Source organism: Rhipicephalus sanguineus, chromosome 4 (genome assembly GCF_013339695.2).
Source record: "Rhipicephalus sanguineus isolate Rsan-2018 chromosome 4, BIME_Rsan_1.4, whole genome shotgun sequence".
NCBI classification, from domain to species: Eukaryota; Metazoa; Arthropoda; class Arachnida; order Ixodida; family Ixodidae; genus Rhipicephalus; species Rhipicephalus sanguineus.
In genome coordinates this window covers 62,168,472-62,193,963 of record NC_051179.1, presented here as the reverse complement: position 1 = coordinate 62,193,963, position 25,492 = coordinate 62,168,472, and the positions used below count along the sequence as shown (strand labels likewise).

The following is a 25,492-nucleotide window of genomic DNA, read 5'->3' as shown; positions in this document are numbered from 1 at the left end:
TTCACGGGGACATAGCCAGACCGCCTTTATTAGTTGACAAACCAGGTTAGCAAAGGAAAAAGGTGGTGGCTATATAAACAGGTGGATTAGTAGTTATGTCTAAAAGATAAGCAAGTATAATAAAAGGCTGTTTCGGCGACGCTTTGCCTCACAGAGTTTACTCAAAGTACGGATGTCTAACGTGATTACATGTAACAGTAAAGAAAAAAAAATGCCGAGAAAGATGGATCGCGCCAAAGCTATGCATTTTCAGCACTTTAGTAATAACAGAGGAACGCGCGCTTACGAGCGCGAGCAAAAATACTGATAATAATTGTCAGATAGCCACGCTTCATGCAAGGTATCTTCAGAGGCCAACCAGGAAACCGCTGAACTGCGATCCTTCGTGGATGGTAATCTGGTACGGTGTCCGGTTGTGGAACCATAGCGAGACAACTTGGCCAGCCTGCGGTTGTAATGAAAAGAAGAAAGCAGGCAAGTACGTGAGATTTTTAGTATTAAATTATACATAGCCTATAAATAAGATTACCTGATAAGCTAATCTAGTCTGACGCGAGGTCATGCTATAAGTCGAGGTCAATGGCAATGTCTTGTGTTCTATTCCTGTGGACATTGATATACGATGATGATTACTGGTGCACAGCTCCCTTAACATGCACTAAATCTACGGTATCCCTGGTCCCCGGTTCATTTCTCACACAAGGCCCAAGCTAATCTTTCTTGAGCTGTGTCTCACAAGAAACAGCTGCAGTTTCTTTTTTTATTCCTAGATGTTGCTTTCAAGGGAATGACGACTTCTGAGAGGCATTTTTCCCGCTTTTTTTTTCAACCGCACTTCAGGATTTGCTTGTTCACGCCAGTTCTGCTGCTCTTCCGAAGTTGCCCATAATGTTGGCATTACGCAACTATTAGCTAGCCATCTGGTTACCTTAGATGCAATAGCGCCTGCATAGAAAAGGTATTTATTGGTCATGGGTTGGAGCTCTGTATTAGTGCAAGTTTTTCTTCATCTGCGAGTATTCTTTCTTTATGATAGACCGGTATGAGTTTGCTTTATTTTGCAAACACATCAATGAAAACTTGTCAGTTGCGCTATTTCATAAGAGTAGAAGTTTCAGAGCACAAGCCAGAAAGCTAAAACCAGAGAGCATACAATCACAAGTGCAAATTAACTGAACCGTGTTAGCGGGACGAATGTCTATTTTCCTTTTCCGTGTCGCGCTGCTCAAAGTTTTGGTGTTAAATACATCCAGTAACGTTTTCTGGCAGGGAAGTTGGTGATGCATATATAGTTCACAAGCAAAAATCACACCATCTCCCGCTAAAGGAGACCATGAGGCGATGCGAAGTAGCGTTTCGGCATGTCGAGCCCGCGTTTCAGAGGGGTAGTGGAGAGGGGGAGAGGAGAGGAGAGGAGGTGTGTGGAGAGGGTTTGCGCATGCGCAGTAAGGGTGGTCACGCCGCACACTACCGGTTTGAACACCGCCATAAGATGCTTCGCATCTAAAACAGCACGGATGCGCAACACGAAGATCAATAGAATAGACAAAAGAACTATGCCTTTCTGTATATTCACTCACTCACCCGAAGCATCAAGGGCCCGTTGACTGACAGCGACATGGTGTTCTCGCCATCACTGAACTCGCTCGTAGTGCGTAGCGACCTGAAAGAATGCAAAGATACGCTTACTTCGCGGTTCAACGAGGTAATCACGCACGTTGGGTGCAACTGCTGCCTGACAAGTTATAGCTCGTATACGATGCAAGGAGCTCGCGCTGACGCGATCACAAAACTCCTGAAACACGACTTACCGCAATTTATAACATAGAGATTTCATGTCGCAGCAAGATGTCGAGGTGAGTGAACACGCATACCACGAATAAACATTTTGGCAGAGATTTCCAACGAAATGTGTCCAACAGAATTAAGTTTGGTTGTGTCTAACAAAGAACGAGCAATTCGAAACACTTCCCCTCCTTTAAACGCTATGTGTGTCCCTTAATACTTGAATGACACCAAATGTGAAATGCTAAATTAATTTAGAATGATAAAGAAAGAAGTCCAGGTGGTCAAATTTACATTTTGAAATTAAGTTAACAAATAACAATGGAACATAATTTCAAAATGTAATTTTGACCACCTGAGGTTTATTAACGTGTGCCTAAATTCACGTGCATGGTGTGTATTTGCACTTGCTCCCGTCGACGTGCGGCCCATGTGGCCGAGATTCCAGCCCATCTCCGAGAGCTGAGCAGCGCATCAAGCACAGTTCTGCTAAAGGAATTCAGTGTTCCCTCTCGCACACTGCCCACGACTATAAGTCACACTGTTCGGTATACTCACAGGTTCTTTTGGCACCTGGCGTTCACGCACACGACCAGCGATGCACCATTGGCCGATATTTCCAACTGCTTACGCAGAGCCCTTGCCGACATCGGCCGGGTCGCGAACGCCGTGGCGAAGAAGAGGTACAGTCCACTCAAGGGCGCCCGGAACATGCCACGGGTCGCGTTCAGACCGGAGCCCCGCTCGAAGCTGCCCTCGGCGAACGGCTGCAATAATAATAGGCGATGAGCATTGAAACATTTAACAGCGCACTCACGTACTGGAGAATTGAACTACGCTGCTTTGAAGTACAGCACATGAGTAAGCAAGCTGCACACGTACAGCAGGAACAAAACAAGTCAGGAGCCCTTACCTCTGGGGAAAATGGCGGCAAGCGAAGCTTGCCGCCATTTAGTAGTATGTCAAAGTAGTATGTGTCTGACATACTACTTTTCTTTCTTTCTTTCTTTCTTTCTTTCTTTCTTTCTTTCTTTCTTTCTTTCTTTCTTTCTTTCTTTCTTTCTTTCTTTCTTTCTTTCTTTCTTTCTTTCTTTCTTTCTTTAAGGGCTGTCTACACAATGGTGAAAGTTCAAAGTTCTCTCACTCGAACATGCATTTCGGTTACACAATCTAAGTTCGAATGTCGAGAAATCGCAACGATACGCTTCTAAACGTTAATGTGCCCTCAACCAAGTGCACTGAACTTGGAAGAGGCTTGCAGGTTGTTACATACCCTGTGGAACGGGTGCAGGCGCAGCTCCTTGCCCTTGCGCGCTCGCACCTCTTCCGAGAGCTCCCAGAAGAAGCCCGACTGAGCTCGGGGCAGCATGCTGGCGCGGTCGATCTCCACCAGGGGTGGCAGCCACGGCAACAGGGAGTCACTCCCGTTCGCGCCACCGGGTAAAGGCAGGGAGCAGTTTGTCGTGTTCTTGCACTGGACGATGAAGGAAAAAAAGAAAAGTCGCCCGCTTCACTTGTCCGCTCCGCTTATGTGGTAAACCATGCGTCGTTCACAACAGAGGCCAGTGTGGCCAGCTTATTCTGCGTCTGTCCGGACTTGATCGTGATAACTGGAATTTCTCAATGGGTCCCATTCGAAACTGCACGGCTGCAATTGTCGCCTAGCCTGCTCGAGTTAACTATGTATATTGCAGTGTAGCGTTTTCTCTACCTCTGCTAGATACCGCTGATCACATAAACCTCAATCTCTATGGCGTATGTGCCGTGTTAAGCATTTTTTCATCACCACTATACATGCATTTGGTCAGATTTGCTTTAAAAATCTGCGCATCTGGCTATATGTGCGATTATAAAAGAAACAGACGAATCGGACTTTCATAAATAGCCCGAGAGGCAAGCACTCGAAGCACATGACGGATCAACATAATTATATTGTGTCAAGTGATCTGCTCTCCGGAAGTCGTGCACTAGCTTCGCTTTCTAGTACACGCATTGAAGATTACTGGCGGTGGAAAGGGCAACTTCAAAACGCAGGTTGAAGGAATGCGTGTACAAATCATTCGTACGAAGCTTTCTGTAGAGAATAAATTAATTGCGTAAATCACACGACACCCGTTGAATAGCTGATCGAGCGCAAACCAAAAAAGCAAGTTACGCGAGCAGTACAAGCAGAATTATGGGCGGCGTTAGCCACCGAACAGTGTTTAAGATAAATACGCACAAAAAACAAATTCCGCACGCTGCTGTTTCCTTAACGCAGGCCCGTAGCCGGGGGGGGGGGGGGGGGGGGGCTAGCCCGAAATTTTGGTGAAGTGTGTGTTTTTACCAAAAATAAATAATAAAAATGGGTGTTTTTCTCAAAAAGTCAAGGTTTTCAGCAAGTGCCCCCCCCCCCCCCCCCGAAAAACATTCCTGGCTACGGGTTTGGCTTAACGTCATATGAGGCAAGTCTCGAATGAGATCGTAAGTTAACACAACTGAAGAACTTACCTGCATTTCAGCCATAACTTGGGCTCTCCTTTCTGCAGCCTCTGCAAAATGAACAAAAAGTACGCCTAAATAAAGAATAAAACGAATATTATAAGGTTAAAAGCAGCGTTAGATTACGCGCCTTGCAAAAACCCCGATACTTAGCGCCACTAATAGGCTACTCAAGCCGCTTCAGCTAGAAGCTTGCTAATTGGGCCCTAGAGTACGTCAGAATGGAATCTCACGATTTTGTTATATTTTTTTGCAAACATAACCATCTTCGTACTAGTAAGCGGTGACATTTATACGCGAAAAAGCAATCTACCGGTCTATGTTCGGGCACCTTGCTTCCCCAGCATAGAGGCGTTAGTACGCACTAGGTGACTGAAGGCATTACATAGATGTGTTCGCTAATAACACAAAGCTCTTCATTATAAAGTGTTTTTGCACATACATAGCGTTTTCAATGCAATTTTCGCTTTCTCGAAGCACCGGTACACCCAAATGACACACGACGCAAGGTCGCTTTTACCGAACCGTCTATACTTTGTTATAACACAAGCGTCGCCTGCTCGTCTGACATCTTTTCTGACATCCTACGCTTTATGTTGCGCCGCTTTATTTTAATGACAATGGCGTCGCGTTGCTGAGCTTGTGGTCTCGGGGTCGATGGCGGTAGCATTTCGATGGGGCCTGGATTTTTATGGATATTAAGGAATCCTGGGTAGTTTTATTAAGCCATATTCTGACACTAATGAGTATACCTGACAAAAAACATGGGGTTTCGGCGCCTAAAATATAAGAATCTGCTACGCGTGTCTTGTCGTTACGCTGCATAAAGTGCAAAGAGAACGAGCCCGCAAGCTGTCCTTACGTAGCTATGTTTTTATTCGTGCACTTTTGAGCGCCGTCACGCACAAATAAGAGTTATGTTCCGCACCTCGCAAGAGCCCCTTGAATTCCCTGAACATATCCTCTCGTGTGATGTTGGCACCCGGTGGCCCTCTGGGGCCTCTGGGACCAGGGGGGCCTTGCGGTCCTTCCTGCAACAGGGGAAGCCAAGGTCGCTTTGTCGACACGCCTTCGAAGGGATGAGAAAATGAATAATCCATGAAAAACAATCTCTGTCAATGTACGATATGTGACTACATACCGCACATGCGTATGTATGTACGGTATGTGACTACATACCGCACTCGTGCGTATGTGTGACACCATAAGACGACTTGTATATAATGCAACAACTCAATCATTACATTGAGAGCAGTGAAGACGGTGCTGTTGCGCCCGACACGATCTAGCGCTCACATAGAGCTTGCGACCGGAGTTTCGCAGGACAAGACGGCTCGACCCCACTCTTCAACGGTTTCATGAAAACGTATGGCTTCAAAGCTTTAAAACGAAAGCAACACTCAGGCACGCGTATGAAACACTTTTGCTTCGAAAGGTATGCACGTAAACACGACGGATGTGAGACATTTAGGTCCACTGACCATTCTGAGAAAAGAGGGATCCACTTTCTTCTTGGGTCTCGCAGTCTGCGTCCTCTCAGAGTGACGGAGAAACGTCGCCCAAGTCTCCCGAGGGTCCAGCGTCGTCTGACGACCAATCCGCTTCTCTGGCTGAAGAAAGAAAATACGCAAATCATTTTACACCATCAGTTTTTCTTATCTTGCGATTGACTTTAATAATCAAGGAGAGGTTGGCACGTATACGTAGTGCCGCGGATTCTCCTTTTTTGCATGCAAAATATTAATATGTAAGCCGCGTATTACACATAGTCGGAAAGCTGCAAGAAGTACGTCATAACATGACAGAAACCTAGGCAAGCACATTTATGGCAATAAAGAAACCAAAGCGATATGATACAAAGCACAAAGACATAGTAGCCATAGGAGTGCGCAGGGTTCCACATTAGTGCGAGGGGGGGGGGGGGGGCAAACTTTCATGTTAGCCCCCCCCCCCCGTTTTACGAGCCCGAAGGACAACAGGCTTCACAGCGGAATAAAAAAAAAACTAAAATACATGGAGCGATCACGTGGTTCTCACGATGGCCCGCTTGGAACCTAGTTAACCGGCAGTAAAGATGAGAAGTAAACAGTTCTTGGAATTCAACATTCCGCCATTATCGTTCAAAACCTGCGTGGTCATAGCTGAGTAAACATATCGGGCAGACTGCACCTCTCCTTGGTGATCATTGGGAGGGCGAGGGGGAGGGGGGCGGCTGCCCCCCTCGTGAGCACGCGTATGATAGTAACGCACTATAAACGACTGCTGTGATTCGTCGTAGGCCTGTGTTTTGCGTGTTACCATGAATCCAATCCAACTAACAATCTAGAAGTTTCTATTGCTTACTTAACAGTAGGAGTTCTTATTGCTTACATTAAGCGTTTCTATTGCTTACACTTTGAAAGATGAACGAAGAAATTTTATAATTTGAAGACCAGCAACGTCTGGTGAAAAGGACCAAGCTGTCAGCTCAAGCCTACGGCATCTTGAACAAGGGCTTCAAAGACTCAGCCGTCGGCTCACTCCACTGAATAAAGTTTATTCCTCCTCTTCCTCTAGATCAGTACACCATTGCAGCAGGCCTGTTAGAAAAAAATAATCTTCGCGTTCAATGAGTGGGTTTGATATTCATGAAAAAAAGAAAACTTCTATAACCCAGAAAGCTGTTCGCAATGGAAGATGCCAGTCAATTGCAATGGCGGACTTATTATTAACGAAAGCGGATCAGACAATGGCCAAGAGCTTTTACGACCAAAAAAGCCTTGTATCTTGGGTACTTTCACTTATGTGAAGTGAAATTTTCATTTAACGATCAATTATGATTGGCACGCAAGCACGTGGCCACGTGCTGAAATCGTTGAGGGCGGTAATTGTAGGTTTTAAGACACGAAGTGTACTGCAAGGACAACCGTGTCATCAGCTATATTGGACTTTTCATAAAAGATATGTGCAATAACTGAAGAAACTGTTCGGCGCGCATTGGACAAGGACGAAGAACCCGCAAAACAACAGGGCGCGCTCCCGTCTCGTTGTTTTTTGTGTTCTTCGACGTTGTTCACTTTACGCCGAATAAATGAACGATTGAGACCTTTATTGAAAGAAAAGGGTGAATCTTGGCCGCTGTTGGGGACGAGGTGGGAATGGGGTATGGTGATTAAAGGGCGGTGAGCAACTTCACGTCACGCCTTCGGATGTCGACCTCTCTTACACCACTCGAAACAGGCCACTTTGACTGCCGTATAATGTGAGAGCTTTCTGCGCCGAAACGTTTCTTCATTTACGAACCAATGCCAACTAGCTCAAACCAAGATTTTTCTAGAACAATATATGTAATGCATACAAAACGCAGGAAGCCTCGCTCTAAAAAAAACTTTGAAGATATCAGCCATCTAACGCCACGATTTCACCGACAATTTAGAAAGAACATTTTAGTTCAGCTCGCACAGAGGACTCGCTTGCTGTTTGATCGAGCTGCCGCGCACGCGTACATAAAATAATGAGGACGCTGTAACGCCACTCTCCGCTTTTACAGTTCTTCCCAGAAAAACCTCTTTCCGGGACTCCTGGCGAACGGCCAGGTTTGTCCGCTTTCGGGACGGTGCGCGCCCAATCGATTAGCAAAGGCAGAACTTGGCTCTAGTTCAACGTGAGCTACGAAGTGTTGCCCATTTTTCTCGTATTTTTTTCCTTCATCCGTTCTCATCCCTGGATGTAGTGAAGCGGCCTTCCTCCCGACAAGTACACGTGCTCGGTGCCGTTGCGATCGTTTTTCATTGGTAGTGCGCCGCACCGCGCGCGCATTCCATTATTTCCGCCCCCGCCCCTCCTATACCCTCCCGACAACAAACCGGTGTGACCATCTTTGTAAGCATTGTTGTCGTTGCTGTTTACACCGCCGTTTGCACGCTTCTTGCCGAAAATAACAACAACAACAACAACAACTACAACAACAACAACAACACAGAGCTTTTAGCTGCGCCAGGAACACGGGTCTCGAAAAGCGAAACTTGGCAAGCGCTCCCGATGGGAAGCGCTGGAGTGATAGAGCAAAAAAAAAAAAAAGAGATAGTTGATAAATAGAGATGGGTGCGTTCGAGAACATAATTGCAGTCGTTTGGCAGAATGTCCTAGAAAGTGAAGGGCGTTCTGGCACTGTGATGCCCTTCAGAAGTTCTCTTTGAATGACGTTCTCATATCGTTTGGCTACGCTTCTTCTCGGCAAGAGCAGAAGTTCAGGCAGGAACTGCAGTACCGTGTACGAATGAAAAAATAATTCACAGTAGCCAGTAGCACTTTAGCGGAAGCGAGCGTGGGTGCGAAGCTCTTCCTTTCAGGACACGTGTCAACTTTATCACTCATTACTGGATGATCTTTCTGATTCCTAGGAAGAAACCGTGGAAGTTCATGCTGGTGTTCCATTAGAGAATAATTATTACTAAGCAATAATTCCATACCCATTACCAAATTCATTATTAGATTGAAACTTAGATAATTCGCGTTAACTAAATGAGATAATCACTCTTCTGGGCCTTCTGTCCCTTCGAAACAAGCACATTTCCAGCTCCAGATTATTTTCTTACGGGGCCCCTGTGTTGGAGGCGTTATACAGGCTATGAGGTCGGGGTCATGTAAGCTGTATGCTCTTTTACCGGAATGCAAGTTCTTCGGTTATCCTTCGCATAAAGTATCGATGCACACCTTGCAGATACGACGTTGTGTGGGAGGCCGCTCCAGTCTGAAGCTGCTCGAAAAATACAAAAAAACTTGGAGGACGCTTGAGCTTCGCTTTCAAGAGTAGAACGCGATAGCGTAATCGGCCCGATTACGCTATCGTTCGTATTGCCTTCCCAATCGTAAGTGTGGCTTCGATTCTCGATGGAGACCTAAATCGTTTCGCAAGGGAAGTCAAAGTGCGGACGCCCTCCGGGTCCAATATTCATGCATACGGCGCGACTAAACAAGGCCACACGACCACACGGCGGGGCGATGCCGTTTAAAAGCGTGGCCGTGGGCCCGTTGCGCCGTCTCCCGTGTGTTGTGTCAATCCGCTGAAGAACCTCCGAGATCTGCGTACCACCAACGCTGAATGGTGTATATAAATAGCTAGCCGTTAGTATGCTTGAGGTTGTAATATGGAAAGAAAAAAAAAAGTAATATGCATGGTGGCCGAGCGGCTAAACGCATCCCGCCACGGAGCAAGGGGGCACAGGTTCGAATCCCCTGCCCTACTCGAACCAACGATTTTTTTTATTATTTCTTTATTTGCATCTACCTCGAATTTTTGCTCACGGACAACGCTGATTTTTCGCTCACAACCAACGACGACGACGACGCCAGCCCCACAGAGACAGGAATTTCTGCGTAACGAACTCTTTAACGCTATCGGTTGAAAATAAAACGGGGCTGAAAAACCGCTAGTGTGGAACCATGGGCATGAAACTAGAAGTGAGAATCCTATATGCGCTGTGACGCACGCGCGTTGCGTGCAATGCTGTAGCTGAGGGCTCGGGCGCTGACATCGCGCAGTACACGGGCCTCTAGCATAATAACTAAGCCACCGCGGCGGCGATACCAATTAATCGAATAGTAAACCATCAAAAATGAAAGTAATCGCATGTCTTTCGTTACGCACAAGTCTAAACAGAAAAACGCAGCTCACAACCAAACAAACATGTCTTGTACACGTCCCTGCGTTTTCTCTCAAATAATTATTGCCTCATCACTATGTGCAACGCCACCAATCGGTTGGGTAAGTTTGTTTGGACACCGAGCTCGGCGGTAAAGGAAAAAAGGAAAAGGAAGAATTGAAATATAAGAGTGATTGCAGAGGACCAGTGAGCCACCCGGCAATTGATGGCGGCCTTCCAAGAGCGAATGACCTCAATGGCGTATTGATTCCAGGGAATCAATTTCCCATTCGACCGCTCTGCAACTCTTTATTACGCCGAAGCAGAAAACACATCCTTCACCCAGGCTTTCTTCTTGCAACGTTCAACATAAAATTTTCAGTACGACTTCCTCGTTAGTTTTTCTAACGACATGCTAAGAAACGAGCTTGCTATTGACAAAGCTTGCCGTAATGCATACCCTGGTGATAGAATCGCAAGAACGATAATTCCCCTCTCCGGTGCTTTTCGGAGTCTTCCACGCAGACGCACCGGCTATTGATTCATTATGATTTTGCCGTGACGATGCTCTCTTGACGGAGCTCATCGTTTTTTGTTTTTTTTTGTCGCAGTAACAAGGAAACAAAAATTGCCCTCACAAAAAGAAATCTCTCGAACTACTTACTTGGCAGCGCGTGAGTCGATAATCAACAAAACGTGCAGCTAGCCGGATCAATGAATCCCCGAAGGAGAGTGCTACATGAGTTTTTTTTTTTTCGCTCGCTCGCTTGCTCAGCCGTGGCTGTGTTACCCAACCACTAAGAAACTTATTGATTTCGCGCCTGGGACCGCGTGATCGCCACCACTGTGGCAGAAACAAGTATCGCATCCACGAGCACAAGGGTGCCGCATTAGTATCGCGTCTTCAAAACAGAACACTCACTGACCGAGCGGGGAATGAAACAAACAAAGGAATCTGAGAGTCAACAACAACAAACGGACTGGGCCGTTGATACTCGCCTGCTCATTAGAGCCCTCTACACGCTGAAGGTATCTACTTTTCTTTTCTTTTTTTTCGACTCACACGAGCTTTCTGCAGGTTTGCGAAATATATTTGCCAAACACGAAGAGGAAATGATGGCGTGAGTTACTGGAACTCGGCTCTGGCTTGCCACTATGTAGATGTTCCAGAAATGCTCGGTGCTGGGTGAGGGAGAGTGTGTGTGTGAGAGAGGGGGGAGGGGGGAGGAGCGTGGATGTAGAGTGGGCAGCCGCGGGTTGGTGGAGTGGTCACTGGTGTACTCTAATCTTCTGGAAGGAGGGCGTATCTGCAAGAAGTGATAGCCTTTAGGAAGGAGCAGTCGGGCTCTGGACTCAGCTCGATGACTGCACCCCAGCGATCCTGGGTTCTCTCCCTCGCTCCCTTTCTCTGAGTCGCCTTTGTCGCCAGCGGTGATAACGCACCTTTAGCGGTAACATTCAAAATGAAAATGCGAGCTCGGAGATACACACGCAAGCAGGGACAGTGCTGTTACCCTCTGAAAAAAAAAAAAAAAAGATAGGTTCCCTACAACTTGCACAAACAGAAACATTTATCTCGCTGTAACTGGCGTCTTGTTGCATGTGTGTAAAGAGAGGCGGCGTAGAAAGTATAAATAGACTGAGAGATACAGAAGTGAACTTTCAGCCTATTTTTTTTTCTAATGACTGAACGCTCGTACCGCCCACCTGTCTAAAATAACCAGAAAAATACCAAAACAAAAATTAGGCCACCAAAAATCTTTAATCTCCTGCACTTGGGCACGTGACCCCAGCGGCAAGCTGAAAGTGGGACGGACCGCCGTTGGTTCAAAGCTGGAAAAGGACGCGCATCATCCATTTCGACATTTGGGGCATGGAAACGACTTCGTTTTGTGTTTCTTTTATTTACTTTCAGTATTCGTTGACCTGGATGCACTTCAACCGAACCGAGTGCACGAGACTCGTGCCATCCGCTTCTAATTAATTACAAAAATTACATTTCATTTCGCAAGCACAGCTCGCCTTCACTGTTCATCATGCACCATACAAAAGAGGTCCCTGAACTCCGCATCTTTGTATCGTGCCAGCGGAAATGACCGTCTGGGCTTTTGTTCCAACATGCAGCGTAATTTTTCCCCTCCCATTGCATTAACTGGGGCACTTAGAAACTGTTTTTTTTTTTCTCAAGCGCGAAATCTACAACAGTAAGTGGACTTCACGCGCCCCCGCCGGCATTGCTATAAAACATACGGCGACTTTGGGGAGATGTATATGGCACGCTGTCGACAAGGGTTCTGCTGGCACCCGTCCAAATGAGTCGCTCAGCGTCATTTAGCAAAGCGCGCGCGCTCTTGTTGTTAATGCTGCAGCAGGTCGCGTCGGACAAGATCTCTTTTGAAAGGGCTGCTCCGCAACACTCGTTTCGGACGCTGTTTTTCAGCGTTTGCGAGTTCATCTGGAGCTCGGCAGAGAAGCAGAAAAAGATGACGTGTGCAAACAAAAATTTCAGAACGTTATTTCAGTTCACCTGCCCTCTTTGTTGTTGTTGTTGTTGTTGTCGTTGTTGAATGTATGCATTTTGAACAGTGGCGCAAACGTATAATGACATCGCAGAAACGTTTTTTTACAGACACTAATGCGTTGAAGCAGCTTCTGCTAGGGGTGCTTGTTTTCGTCAGGAAACTTCCGAAGAATTGCGAGGTAGCTAAAGCAGGTGAATCAAAACGCCGTCAGTAACGGAAAGTTAAGGACGCTGCTTTCTGTTCTGAACAAAATGAATTACGCGAGTTACGGATATTCATTATCTTTTTTGTTTATTTGTACCGAACGTTCATTTCGTCGTGCCAGTTCCTACAACTTCGCTACATATACGTGGACAAGCATGTTGCCCCTGCGCAGTGAGCTCCTGAGTTGAACGGAAATTCACGAAATACGATCTGCCTTATATTTTTTTTTTCCTTTAGCGCCAAACTAAGATACAATGCGCACTACTTGACTACATTTACAGAAAAAATAATGTTACTGCGAAAAACTATATATATACTCCGCGTTCACGTGCTCCTACAGTCTTACTTTTCGGCCCGGAGTTTATTATTATTATTATTTTGCGGTATAAAAAGAGAAAATAAAGGAGTAGGTTGACGGCGGAAGCTTCTAGCAACGAGATTTTTCCGGAACGAAGTACTTAAATATTCATTAGACACTCGAAGCCGTGCTGTATGTTTACGCGATTGATTTCTTGCTGCTTCGCGAGAAATCCAGAAACTCGTTACTATAGAAGCCAGCATCCGGATAACGTTTTACTGAGATTGAATTCTGCGGCTGGCAAGCTCCTTGTGTGCAAGAGCCACTCGATAAGCAGCAGTTCTTTTCATTTTCAACAACAAAAACTGGCCAATCACAGTTTACGTCCACAACAAAGGGCTGGTTTGCAAGGTCACTAGAAAGCCACGACAAGTGCAAGTTTCGTGCTGTCAGAGAAACAGAATCATGGAGAAGTGGAGAAGGCGACTCCCCTATGCGACACGATTTCGAGGAATCGCTAAAGGGAGATTTCTCGCGTCCTTCAGTGTTAGCGCCATCCACACACCGCAGCCAGGAAACGTGTACAAAATATTTTATTTCAAATTTTTCGTCGCCCAGCATCCGCAAGCCAGCCCTTCCGCAACTGACATTATCACAACAAGTCAACACAGTTAGCAGGGCCCGTAAACTCGACGTCCTGCATGCGGCCGAAATCGCCGATATCACCATCGGAGCCGCTGAAGACAATTTACTCATCGTTGTTCGCGTGAACAACGTGCAAGTGGTAGCGGTATAGCAGTATCAAAAAAACTTACACCAGCTCCCGCTAAAGGGGACCATGAGGCGATGCGAAGCAGCGGGGACATGGTTAGCTTGAGCGGGAGATGGTGTAATTTTTTTTCTTGCGTTCTCGAGCCTGTGCCTTCCTCTGGCGTAGAATCAGCACTGTCTTCCCGTCTCCATGCAGCTCCCGCTGCGTGGAACTGCCGGCGTCCGAGGTATTCGACTCCCGCAAAGTCGCAAGACCATGTGCGTCTGCCTCTCTGCAGTCCATGCCATTGGTGTCGTCGTGGGATTCAGCAAGAGAAGGAGAGCACGAGCGCCCCGTGTCTAGAGCCACAGAAGCAGAGGCGGCCATCGGCCGCTCGTGCACGTCAAGACGGAGTGGGGGAGTGGAGAGGAGGTGTGTGGAGAGGGTTTGCGCATGCGCAGTAAGGGTGGTCACGCCACACACCACCGGATTGAGCTCGACCATAAGATGCTTCGCATCTAAAATATATTCAATGAATTCCAAGGCACCACGATACTCTTTCTAGGCTTCTCAACACCAGGTTTTTATTTAGAGCAACCATAAGAAAATTTCTAAAATTCATGTCAGTAATCCTTTAAATTAACATCTTAAGATATCAGGATAGTTGCGCGTCAAAAATAGCTTGTATTATGCGAAATTAAATATTTGTAGCGCTACGTTCAATCAGGCGTGATACCTCAGACCAGTTCAAATCATTGCAATCTTGGGCATAATTGCAATCTTGGGCACTTGACCAGTCTTGGGCATAATTTTAGAGCTCAGCTCTCGGGCGCCCGTTCCTGCGTTGAGCGGCGTCGCCGCAGGCGTAACCGACAGAGCGAACTAAGACGAAAGAGAGCGAACGCGGAACCAGCGTGCCGCTGAGTTAGCGTCTGCAATGCCTCGTGCCCACTCGTGCTCCTTGTGACGGCGCAACGCATGCCTCTCGCGCACGGGCACGAAAAAGTTTGTTCATCTGCGAGGCTTGGGAGAAGAAGACGTGCTTTGGTCGAAGGGACATTTTTCCTGTGAAACGCTATAGCGGACTCTTAGATTTTACATCTATTTTTTCGGGCACAAGTTCGCCAATAATAAAGAAGTTTTAGAGCGCAGCTCTTAGGCGTCCGTTCCTGCGTTGAGCGGTGTCGGCGTCGTCGTAACCGGCAGAACGAACGAGGACGAACGAGAGCCAATGCGGAGTGCAGTGTAGGATGAAAGACGGCGATAGCGAGGAGAGCGCGAGGAGGAGGAAACGACAGTGGCGAGACGACAGGTGCCGCAGCGCCACAGTAGTGCGCGCCATCCTGCGCTCGCCGTTGACGCCATCACTAAAGTATGCGGCGAGGGCGTCCACCGATACCATATATGGAAATAAAGCGCTGCGTGAACGGAGACCTGTCTGCGGCGGCTGTTTCGAAACACACCCACGCGCTGCCTTCCGCGATCTCCCGGTTAGCGAGGCAGTCGCGCCTCAACTTATCGCAAAATCAAAACACCTAAGCAGCTGCGCTCAGAATTCGCATTAGGCAGTATCGTAATCGTGGGCTAATTTCTTTTTCAGTGCAAGAAGTTGATAATTCTCTTTTGCCGCATATGAATGCACGACCATGCATAGCGCAATCGCAAGCTGGACTAGCTTGAAAAAGGACCGCTCACCTATATCAGAATCTTTTAGTCAGGCAATGCAGATCACTCCCTCGTTCTTCAGCACCTAGCTCTCCCTATACTTTTTTTTCTTTTCACACGGCTGATTTTTGTTTGCGCTCTTCTGTCTTTCGCTCACCGTTTTCCTTCCCCTGGCTTAGGTTCGTAAACCAGTAGTTTCTCTTCTTGTTATCCTCCGTTCCATTTTCAGATTTGCCTCTCTCTGTCCGTTTTCAACAGTGAAATGAGTCCAAAAGCGGATAGATAGATAGATAGATAGATAGATAGATAGATAGATAGATAGATAGATAGATAGATAGATAGATAGATAGATAGATAGATAGATAGATAGATAGATAGATAGATAGATAGATAGATACCGGCGCGAAGATTTGTAACTTCTGGCTTGTGGAAGCTTCTAATCGTGCAGAGTACCCTATACGTCAGGCAACGGCGTAAAATGTCACACTACACTCTAAGACAAAATCGAGTATTTTGGGAGTGTTTCTGCCACACAACAACAATCATCATCCACCTCGCGTACTTTCCTCGCGTTATCACCGCGGTCGCGGCACTTCCCTGTCACGAACGACACGCCCGTTATCAGCGTGACATAGCATTCTTGACAGGAAAGTGACGAGAGCTGGGTTTTCAAGAAAGGAAACGCGAGCAAGCCAGATGACGATTATTGTTGTGTGGCAGATATACTCCCCAAATACTCGATTTTGCCTTAGACTGTATGGCCGGCTAATCTTTTCGTTCGGCACCGAAATTTAACATCCCCGTGTACTGGAGAAGCTCGTAAGAAAGCAATTTCTTTGAAGTTCGAGTTTCGCCTCCCGCGTGTGAGCACACCCAAGCAAACAGGGAGAGAGAGACAGAGAGAGAGAATTCTCGCTCAAGCACCGGCGAACTGGCTGCAATCAAAGACGAGGCACTCAATGCGGCGACCGTGAAGCTTCGGTGGTCTTGATGCGGATCCAATCTTCGATCGGGCCACGGCGCCGGCAAGACTGCGACCTCGTGCGCGCGCCCGACAACCGCTCAATTGTCGCCACCGTTAAGAGAGCGAAGAACGAGGAGAGAGGTCCTAGCCGGTGCTCAAGCTGACGCGTTACTCGGTGTGCCGTCTTTCCCTTCTTTTGCCTCTACCTCCTTGGCAAAAAAGAAGCAAGGAGCGGCACGGCCAGGCGTCAGAGACACACACACACACACACACACACAGCGGGGTTCCACGCTGTTTTCCGAGCAAACAGCACCGCGCTCCGCTTTATACGTCGAGCGTGGTATATACGAGTCCGGCAAGAGTTTGCATCCTCTGCACAGTAGCCTTAGAGACATGGCCAGGATTGCGTTGGAGAAAACACAGAATCGTGTATCTTTTATTTTCTTTCTTTCTTTCTTTCTTTCTTTCTTTCTTTCTTTCTTTCTTTCTTTCTTTCTTTCTTTCTTTCTTTCTTTCTTTCTTTCTTTCTTTCTTTCTTTCTTTCTTTTTGTTCCTGCCCACGCTGTAACGTCAGTTCGAAGAAAAGTCCTCGCCTCGCTGCAGTGTCGGTATCGTGTGACAGGTTGTTGTTTTCTCTTCTCGCGGCGTTCGTTTTCGGGATTCGCGCTCCGACAGGGCATCAGAGTGATGCGGCCGGGCCGGACTCGGGGTATTGGAGTTTCACTCGCGAAGAAAGTGACGAAACTTTTTCCCGAACGACCGTTTACAGGTTTACAAGGGACGGCAACCGACTAGGACAGAGCGCTTGCTAGAATTGTAGTCCGTAGCTTCGGACAAAGAGCAGTTTTCTGCAGACCCTTTCCTGACTGTGTGTAGTATAATTGTCTCGTCGTTTTTGCACAGCACCTTCGTTTTATGTGCACGGAAAGTTGGTCTACAATATACGCTCGAGTGTTAATCATGGCGTCCCTGTTCGCGTATATCAATGGAAACTGTTACCGTCAACGCTGCCACCGAATACACAATTATTGCTTCATCAGTATATCCCATAATCAATTTCCCTGTACTTATATATACTTCTAGAAGGACGTAAAGGTAGCCAGCACGTCTAAGCATTGGCTAGCGTTCCTGTCTTTCCATCTATCACTCACCCTCTTCTTCCTTCTTTACCATCATCTTCGTCTTCTTCTGTTTCTCCTATTAAAAAAAAAAAAGCGTGCTCCGCTTCAGTAGGATTGTCGTAACTTTTGAAGTTCGCGTTGCCGGCACTATTTGTTGTACATCAATATATTTCCTCTGCAATTTTTGTTTCCGTCATCCACGTGTTTAGCAGCGTAGCACTTCAGTTGCTACAGGTGACAACGACTGCCGTATACGTTCGTGAGGGAGTAATAATGAAACGTGGCAACGTAACGTGACAATCACCTTAATGAAAGATCAGATTGCCATATCATAAACAGCTGGTCGCCGACAAGCCCGCAATCGAGAGAGCGTGAATTATTGGAAAACGACGCATATAATGTGCGAATGTGACCGGCGCAATTTCGAGGGCCTCAATCAGTACGACCGCCGGCACCGAGCTTCTCGCGTACGACGCCACCACCGAAATATATTAGTCATAACAAGCTTCGCTTGAAAACTTATAAACCGACCTATACCGACCAACTAACACAGGTATCAAGATATAGCCCATACGTGCGTATTTATTTTTTCGCTTCTTAAAAATAAACCTAATCGCGTGTTGCTGCCTCAAACTCTCGCGAAACTTCCAAATGATTACACCACTTTTACTTATGTATATACGCGACACGGCTGCGCCATTTCCGCTTTGCGGAACTCGGCGGCCGCCCCGCAAAGAGGCGATTACTATACACCGTGTGCAAGAACCACGCTTGAGACCCTCTCATGAAGACGCATGTTTCCTCGACACCTTATCCGCTGCTAACAAGCTGCTGCTGCATATTTGCCAGGGCAGCGCGTAAGTTCTTATTACTCACTTCCGGGTCACATGCAGCGGAAGCCTGCTAAGCTAAGCTGCTGAGAAGGAACTCGTAATCTGGCGCTGACTTTAGCAAGCGCGCCTGCTATATATACAGTCACATGGCACCATTGCTGGAGTCTCGGTGTGGGATTAGCTACACACTGCTATCGAAACAGGACGACCTGTGGAGAATCTTGCAGGTGCAACTGGCTATATTCTGATTAAATTTTTTCGCTCCTCTTTTAGAAGAGTTTGAATGCTCGATGAGGTACGTACTTTTGTGTTTTAAGTGCTGGGATGAATTGAAAGAGTTACGCGTGTTAACGTGTGTGCGTGTATACGTGATTGCTTGAATGCAGGAGCAGAAAAAAAAAGCAAGTCATCGCCATACTACATATTCCTTTATTGTGTTAAAATAAATATCTTTTTTTTGTGTGTGTCTCGTAGAGCTGTGCACGGGCCGCAATTCCGAGCCCGAGTCCGGCCCGGGCCCGCTGACTTTGTCGAAGGCCCGCCCGAGCCCGACGGCAAAGGGCTGCGAGCCCGCCCGGCCCGGCCCGACGTACGAAAACACAATCCCGGGCCCGGCCCGGCCCGGCCCGGCTTTTTGAAGGTTCGCCGCGAAAACAGAACATCGTTTTCCGGTAATTTGGCATTTTATTGAGCATATCAAATATGACCGAACGACACACGACGAACGGTCTCTATTACACAGATTACAAATTACAAGTAGACGGCCTCATGCCAGCAACAATGGAGTTCGCTCGCCAAAGCCGTCACGTGTATGGGGTATGCCCATGCAAGCTTGCACGAAGGCGATCTACGTCGGATCACTCGTCGCTGTCGCGTGCATTTTCACTCATATAAGATTTGGCCTCAAATCTAACGCGAACAGTCGCGTGGCGCCGTCACTAGCTCAGGTGGTGTTACTTCTCTGTCTGGTCGGAGTGAACAGAGGCAGGGGCGTTACGCTTCTCCCCTTTTTGTTTAAAGTAGCTGAATGGAAAAGGAAAAAAGCGGGTCGGGTTAAAGGGCCGGGCGCGGGCGAAAGGCGCTGTATGCGTGCTCGGAAAACAAGTCCCGCTCATTCTCTATATGTCGGGCTTGAGTCGGGCTTTGGCGCCGGGCCCGAGCCCGGCCCGATAAAACTCCAAGTAGCCCGAGTCCGGCCCGGCCCGAGGCGAAAATACGTCGGCCCGCCCGAGCCCGGCCCGCGGCCGGGTCGGGCTCGGGCTTTCGGGCTACCCGGAGCCCGTGCACACCTCTAGTGTCTCGGTCTCCGAAGGGCCATTATCGTGCAGGAAACTAGCCTGTCAGTGATGAAATATTTTTATTTCTTGTAAATACAATCTAGCAAACGGATATTGGCCTTGCAGATGGTATTCATTTATGTATAATATATATTATATTATATTAATTATTATTATTTATTATTATATTATATATTATTATATTATGATATTATTATTATTATTATTATTCTTATTATTATTATTATTATTATTTATTTCCCACACTCTACCGTTCACAGAATACAAAGTCTTTATAATATTAATTTTCTTGATCTTGACGTTTTTCATAGTCCACAATCATTGTTTTTATCCGAGCTTTGCACTGTTTTCACATAGTATGGCACAATGTACAAAGTCTTCCCTTCTCCGTCTTTCCGCATAGTTGTATATGTGCAATCTAATTTTTTATTTCCCTTCAATATTTCTCATATTGTATTATTTTACTCCTCCCCTTTGTGTTCATTTCTCTTTGTCTACGTGTTTTTGCTCTTTTTATTTCTGAAGACTGTGTATTGCATTGTTTATTTTTATTGATTTTTTTTTGCGTGCGCCTGCACAAAGACCTCACGGTTGTTCCTGGGCACGTTAAATAAATGATTGATTGATCGATTGATTGATTGATTGATTATTATTATTATTATTATTATTATTATTATTATTATTTTATTATTATTATTATTATTATTATATTATTATTATTATTATTATTATTATTAATTTAATTAAATTATTATTATTATTAAATAGGCGTGGAGACTTGCATCATGAAACTGGCAAGATTAGTGACAGTTGAGCGGGCTGCGAGAAATCCATGCTGATTCACAATCAATGAGTTTTTTACATCAAAAGACAATATTTTGTGAAGATCAAGCTCAAAGATTTTGGATGCGGCACAAAGAAGGGAAATAGGGCGGTAGTTCGAGACGTCACTTTTACAGCCAGACTTAAACACTGGGAGAACGCGAGCAGTTTTCCACATGCTAGGAAACGTTGAAGCATGCAGACACTTATTAAATATGGTAGTCAATACTGGTACAAGTATACTGCCATAGGCTTTTAGTATGGCAGAGGGGATGCCATCTGGGCCAGCTGAAAAGGATGGTTTCAAGCGCTTAATGCATTCTGAAATGGAATCTTCATCTAGCGACACAGCATCAGCTGTGCCAACTGCCTTAACCTGTCGACCGCTACTACCTACAGAGGCTGGAGACTTATAGACAGATGAAAAATGCATGGCAAAACAGTCAGCAACGGCTTGAACTTCTACTCCATTTGGGTCCAGTATCCTGAAGGACTCGCCACTTTTGCTCGACCGTTTGCGCACATACTTCCAAACTCAGCCGGCCTGTCAGACGCGCTTTTTTCTAAAAATGAAATATATAGACTGTGATCCCGTTTATAAGGCGTTTACAAAGCGTACGAAAACGACAGAATTCTTCCTTCAAATGAGTTAACGCAGAACGTTTATACTTCCTGTGTGCACGATCTTTATGTTTCAGTGCACTTATAAGTTCTGATGAGAACCAGGAGGGATATTTACAATGATGAGGTGTATACTGGGGAATAAACTTGCGCATGCTGGTCAAGATAAGCTCCGTAAACTGATCGACTTGATCATCAACATTGGGTTTGTCAGTTACCAGTGACCAATCTGTGGTAGACAAGTCATGGTACAAGCCAACGTAGTCACCTCGCTTGAAGGCAAATCTGGGCGTTTTTGTCGATTTTTCTGGGAAAGCTTGGTTTTTCTGGTGAAATACAGAGTGTTAGTTTGAGTGGTGGGTGAAATTTGTCAGGACGAACAAGAGAGAGTGGAGAGAGTGATACTTCGATAGGTTGATTATTAGAAAATACACAGATCTAAGAGGTTACCACAGGAATTGGCAATACTATTGTGCTGTTGTAGGGAATTAAAAGCGAGAAAATCTAACAATACGCTGCATTTGTTCTTTAAGAATGATGATAATGAGAAAAAATTAAGTGTGGTCCAGTCAATTCCACGTGTGTTAAATCGCCAAGTACAAGAATTTTGTGCTTTCTTATGTGAAATTACCACATTTTCAATAGAAGAGACGATCTCATTAAAAGCAATTGGTGAAACGCTAGGCGATACATAGAACATCCAATCAACAATTTTCACAGTGCTCAAGACTAATTTCGATCCAAAATTGATTCCGAAATTGTTTCTATGTCCTTGCGTCTAACAGATCTTAGAGAACTGTCTATAGCCATCAATACACCACCACCTTTTTGTATTAGTTGCAACAGAAGTCCCGATCACTGCGGACGGTGGTGTAGTTCGACGGAAGATAGTCACAGGAAGGAATTTCACTGCACAGGCCCCCGTTTCAGAAATCGCAATAAGGTCCAAAAGAAGACGAAAAACACATAGCAAAGAATTCGCGCGTCTTAGTGCGAAGACCCGAGCGTTCTGATAAAAATATCCAAATTACACGGCACCGTTGCTTACGGGTGCGCACTCTGAGGGCTGGAGTATGGTCTTCGAGGAGAATCCCACGGAATGGTTTGAAAAGTGCAACCGCACGGCACATTGACGGGTCAGGTTGACGCTATTATTGCGACCTTAGCAAAGCTTTGATGTTGTCAGCCATTCGCTGCTTGTAGATAACTTGCACACTTTGATGTTGATTCTTCAATTGTGAATCTCCTCCATAGCTATCTTCTTGATAGATCATGTTACGTTGCCGTTAATGGCCAAACGTCCTCTTTGTATAAGCTACTAGTGGGGTTCCTCAAGGGTCGGTACTGGCCCACTCCTCTTTTAATTTATGTTAATGATGTTTCTTCTGTCGTTCGGAATTCTTCTTCCTTTTGTATGCCGATGACATCAAGATATTTAAGGAAATTCATTCAGTTATCGATTGTCGCTTGCTGCAATCTGATTTGTGTTCTTTTTCTGAATGGTGCAGGAGCAATAACCTCTCCCTAACATATTTCAAAAACCAAGGTAATGAGTTCACTCGAAAAACATCTAGTGTGCCTATTTATATTCTGTCAATTCTGTGTCGTTGTTGTAAGGTATGTGAGATCAATGATCTAGGTGTTCTTTTTGATAGCACCTTACACTTTTCTGATCACGCTAAGCGTGTTGCTTTGCGGGGTCTTCGCACCCCTAGGCTGTGTTTGCCAGAATGTCTAGAGAATTCCGTTCTCCTGTGCCCTTCCGAAAATTGCACACCGCGCTATGTCTTCCTCCAACTACGAGTATGTATCTGTGATCTGGAATGGCATTCCTAATTCCAGCAGCAAACGCCATTGAGCGAGTCCAGAAAAAATTCTTAAGCATTTACAACCATCGTTTCGCTAGAAATGATCTGGATCTCGTTCTAACGCTGCTGGATTATTATCATTGCCATCACTTTGCTGCCGACGAAATTGCGATGATCTGTTATTTCTTTACAAGCTGTGCATGGTATCATATCCTGCCCTGTACTGCTCAACTGTCTTAATTTCCGAATTCCACGTAAGCTGACCAGAGAGAACAGACCTTTTCATGTAACCGCCTGCCTCTGTGAACATTCGACCATTGGCAGGATACAACGTCTTTACAATGCTTACTTTTTGGAGCTCGATGTTTTTCACAGCTCCCAGTCGTTGTTCTGCTCCGAGCTTTGCACTGTACTTACATAGCCTCGTACACTGTTGATATTTTTTTTCTGCCTGCGCATAGTTGTATATGTGAAATTTTATAACGTTTTTTATCCCTGATATTTTATTATGAATGTTTGCCTTTGTTTTTTTGTTTTTTTTTCGTGCGCTACAAAGACCTTATGGTTGTTCCTGGGCACATTAAATAAACGTTTGATTATTATTATTATTATTATTATTATTATTATTATTATTATTATTATTATTATTATATTATTATTATTATTATTATTATTATTATTATTATTATTATTATTATTATTATTATCAATGTTGTCGTTGTTGTTAGTGTTGCTGCTATTAAACAGGAGCGAACCAACATTTATATGTAAAGAGAGAATCAGCCCTAGAAGAAGAAGAAGATGCTTTTAATGAGAAGAAAGAGGAGAGGTCGGCCTGGAAAGCGGGTTCTAGCCTGCTACTCCTCACGGGGGTAAGGGGAAAGAGGAAAGAAAGAGAAAGAGGAAGGTGTGATGATAGGCGACGATGGTATGGCAAATGAGTCACTGTACACACTGTTTTGCACGGGGACAGGGCATGCGCAAAAGTCTTTATGCACATGCTCTAAAGACGAGTATCTAAACCTGTATCACTTAGAAATCTCAATAGGCACTTTAAACTTCGTTGGGCCTGGTCTGCATGCTCCCAAGCACCCAAAAGCTTCTCCGAAAAAGGTCGGCAGTCCAGACGGTCTACGACGCACTTAAGTCATTCCGCCGCTAACCAAGGGGAGAGCGCCGCTTCCCTCTGCCTATAGGTTAGGCAGCCGCCTTCGCCAGCTGGACGACGCAGACCATGTCTTGCTGGTCTGAGTTGAGCTACAGGAGGTCCTCAAAAGCATGCGAGCAGGATATATGCTTGATCCGCCCTACGTTTACTATACATTTAGTTTCAATGCAGTGCACGCGGCCGAACTAAAAGAAGTGACGGCTAAGCAGCACCCAGATATCTTCTGACAAGCAGTAGACACAACTAAACCTTTATCTACCTGCATGCGGTGAAAAAGCTACAGTAAGATGCGCAACCGCCTTGAGCGACGTTGAATATCGCTTGTACTTGGGTTTCAATTAGAACAGAACATCTAACTCTGCATATCGCAGCTATTGAACTTTTTTTGTCGTTGCTGTTTATATGTCGCGGCTATATCCTCATAAATATCGGGCATACCAGTCGTTACTGATTTTCTTTTTCATTATTTCCATGCAGTAACTACTGATTCGAAATCACTTTTTTTTACGACAACGTATACGTGAAGATACAGTGTCTTGCTATGGCCAAGCGCAAACAACCAACGGCGGCAGTTGTCGGTGTGAATCAGCAATCAGTAAGCACATTAACGTTGAACTAATACGACTGATGCCATAGCCTTGCTTCATTCCACTTGTTACGTGCAGGGCGCCGAATTTTCCATTCGTCTTCTGCGATCTCATGCATCGCGCGATCACATCAAAACGACCCAGCCTCTCGTTATGTAGCCCCATCTCCGGTATTCCAACGCCAACAAATACTACAATGCACCAATACTTTTTCAGCGAGGAGAGGTAAAGCAGTCATTCCACAAAATATGGATTTAAGGTCTCGCAAGTGGTCTATCGCGTAACGTGCGCCACGGTGTGACAGGGCCCTGTCTGTTAGAGAACTCCGCGAGAAGGTTTCACTTACCCGTTTCCTCCGGGACAATCCAGCAACTCCCTTGGGGCCCTCGCGTCTCCTCGAAGGCACCTCTAGAGCCTTGCGGTCAACTTCGGCAACGAATGAAGGCGCTGGCGTCGTATTCGCCGCCGACGTCGCCGTGCCAGTAGTGGCCGGCGTGGTCGCCGTGACGACCACGGCCACAGCCACCGCCACAGTGGCGACGCATACGAGCGTCGCCAAGCCGCAGGACACCATGAGCAGCCTCTGCCGTCGCCGATGCCCCTTGTCCTCCAGCAGCACGTGTCCCGACGCCGTCGCAGACCAAGGGTTTAGGCCTAGCTCCGCTGCACGAACGGCGCTTGGGCCTAACGGTTCGACTTACAGGCGAAACCAAGCCGCGCGATTTACGCGGCACGACTCCTCCCGAGCGAGCTATCTGGATGCGGAAGTCGTGGTGCAGACACCGTCTTGTTAGACTTCAAGGAGGGTGGTTCCGACTGCCCCAATCCTACGGGAACGAAAGTCCCGCCTTCAGCAGGACTTCCGGCTCGTCCGCGCGTACTTCCTGTAGCCGATTTTCCCGGCACTTTCACGACTACGCTCACGAGCGACCAGGGCGTC

General features: G+C 46.2%; 1 protein-coding gene across 1 annotated transcript; it reads right to left on the bottom strand.

Annotated features, from left to right (window-relative positions):
• On the bottom strand, positions 1-25,252 carry LOC119391242 (erythroferrone). Its single transcript, XM_037658918.2, has 8 exons — positions 24,899-25,252; positions 5,748-5,876; positions 5,195-5,297; positions 4,276-4,316; positions 3,059-3,259; positions 2,344-2,552; positions 1,585-1,663; positions 1-445 (listed from the first exon to the last, which is right to left on the bottom strand). The coding sequence occupies exons 1-8, from the start codon at positions 25,124-25,126 to the stop codon at positions 347-349; spliced, it is 1,089 nt and encodes a 362-aa protein (XP_037514846.2). The 5' UTR covers positions 25,127-25,252; the 3' UTR covers positions 1-346.
• Between the last annotated feature and the right edge of the window lie 240 nt (positions 25,253-25,492).

Coding starts and splice junctions, on each gene's coding strand:
- LOC119391242 (XM_037658918.2), bottom strand. CDS start 25,126: ATGGTGTCCTGCGGCTTGGCGACGCTCGTATGCGTCGCCACTGTGGCG. Junction 1,664..2,343: donor GCCAGGTGCCAAAAGAACCT/GTGAGTATACCG, acceptor GCATTCTTTCAG/GTCGCTACGCACTACGAGCG. Junction 446..1,584: donor ACGGGCCCTTGATGCTTCGG/GTGAGTGAGTGA, acceptor TTACAACCGCAG/GCTGGCCAAGTTGTCTCGCT.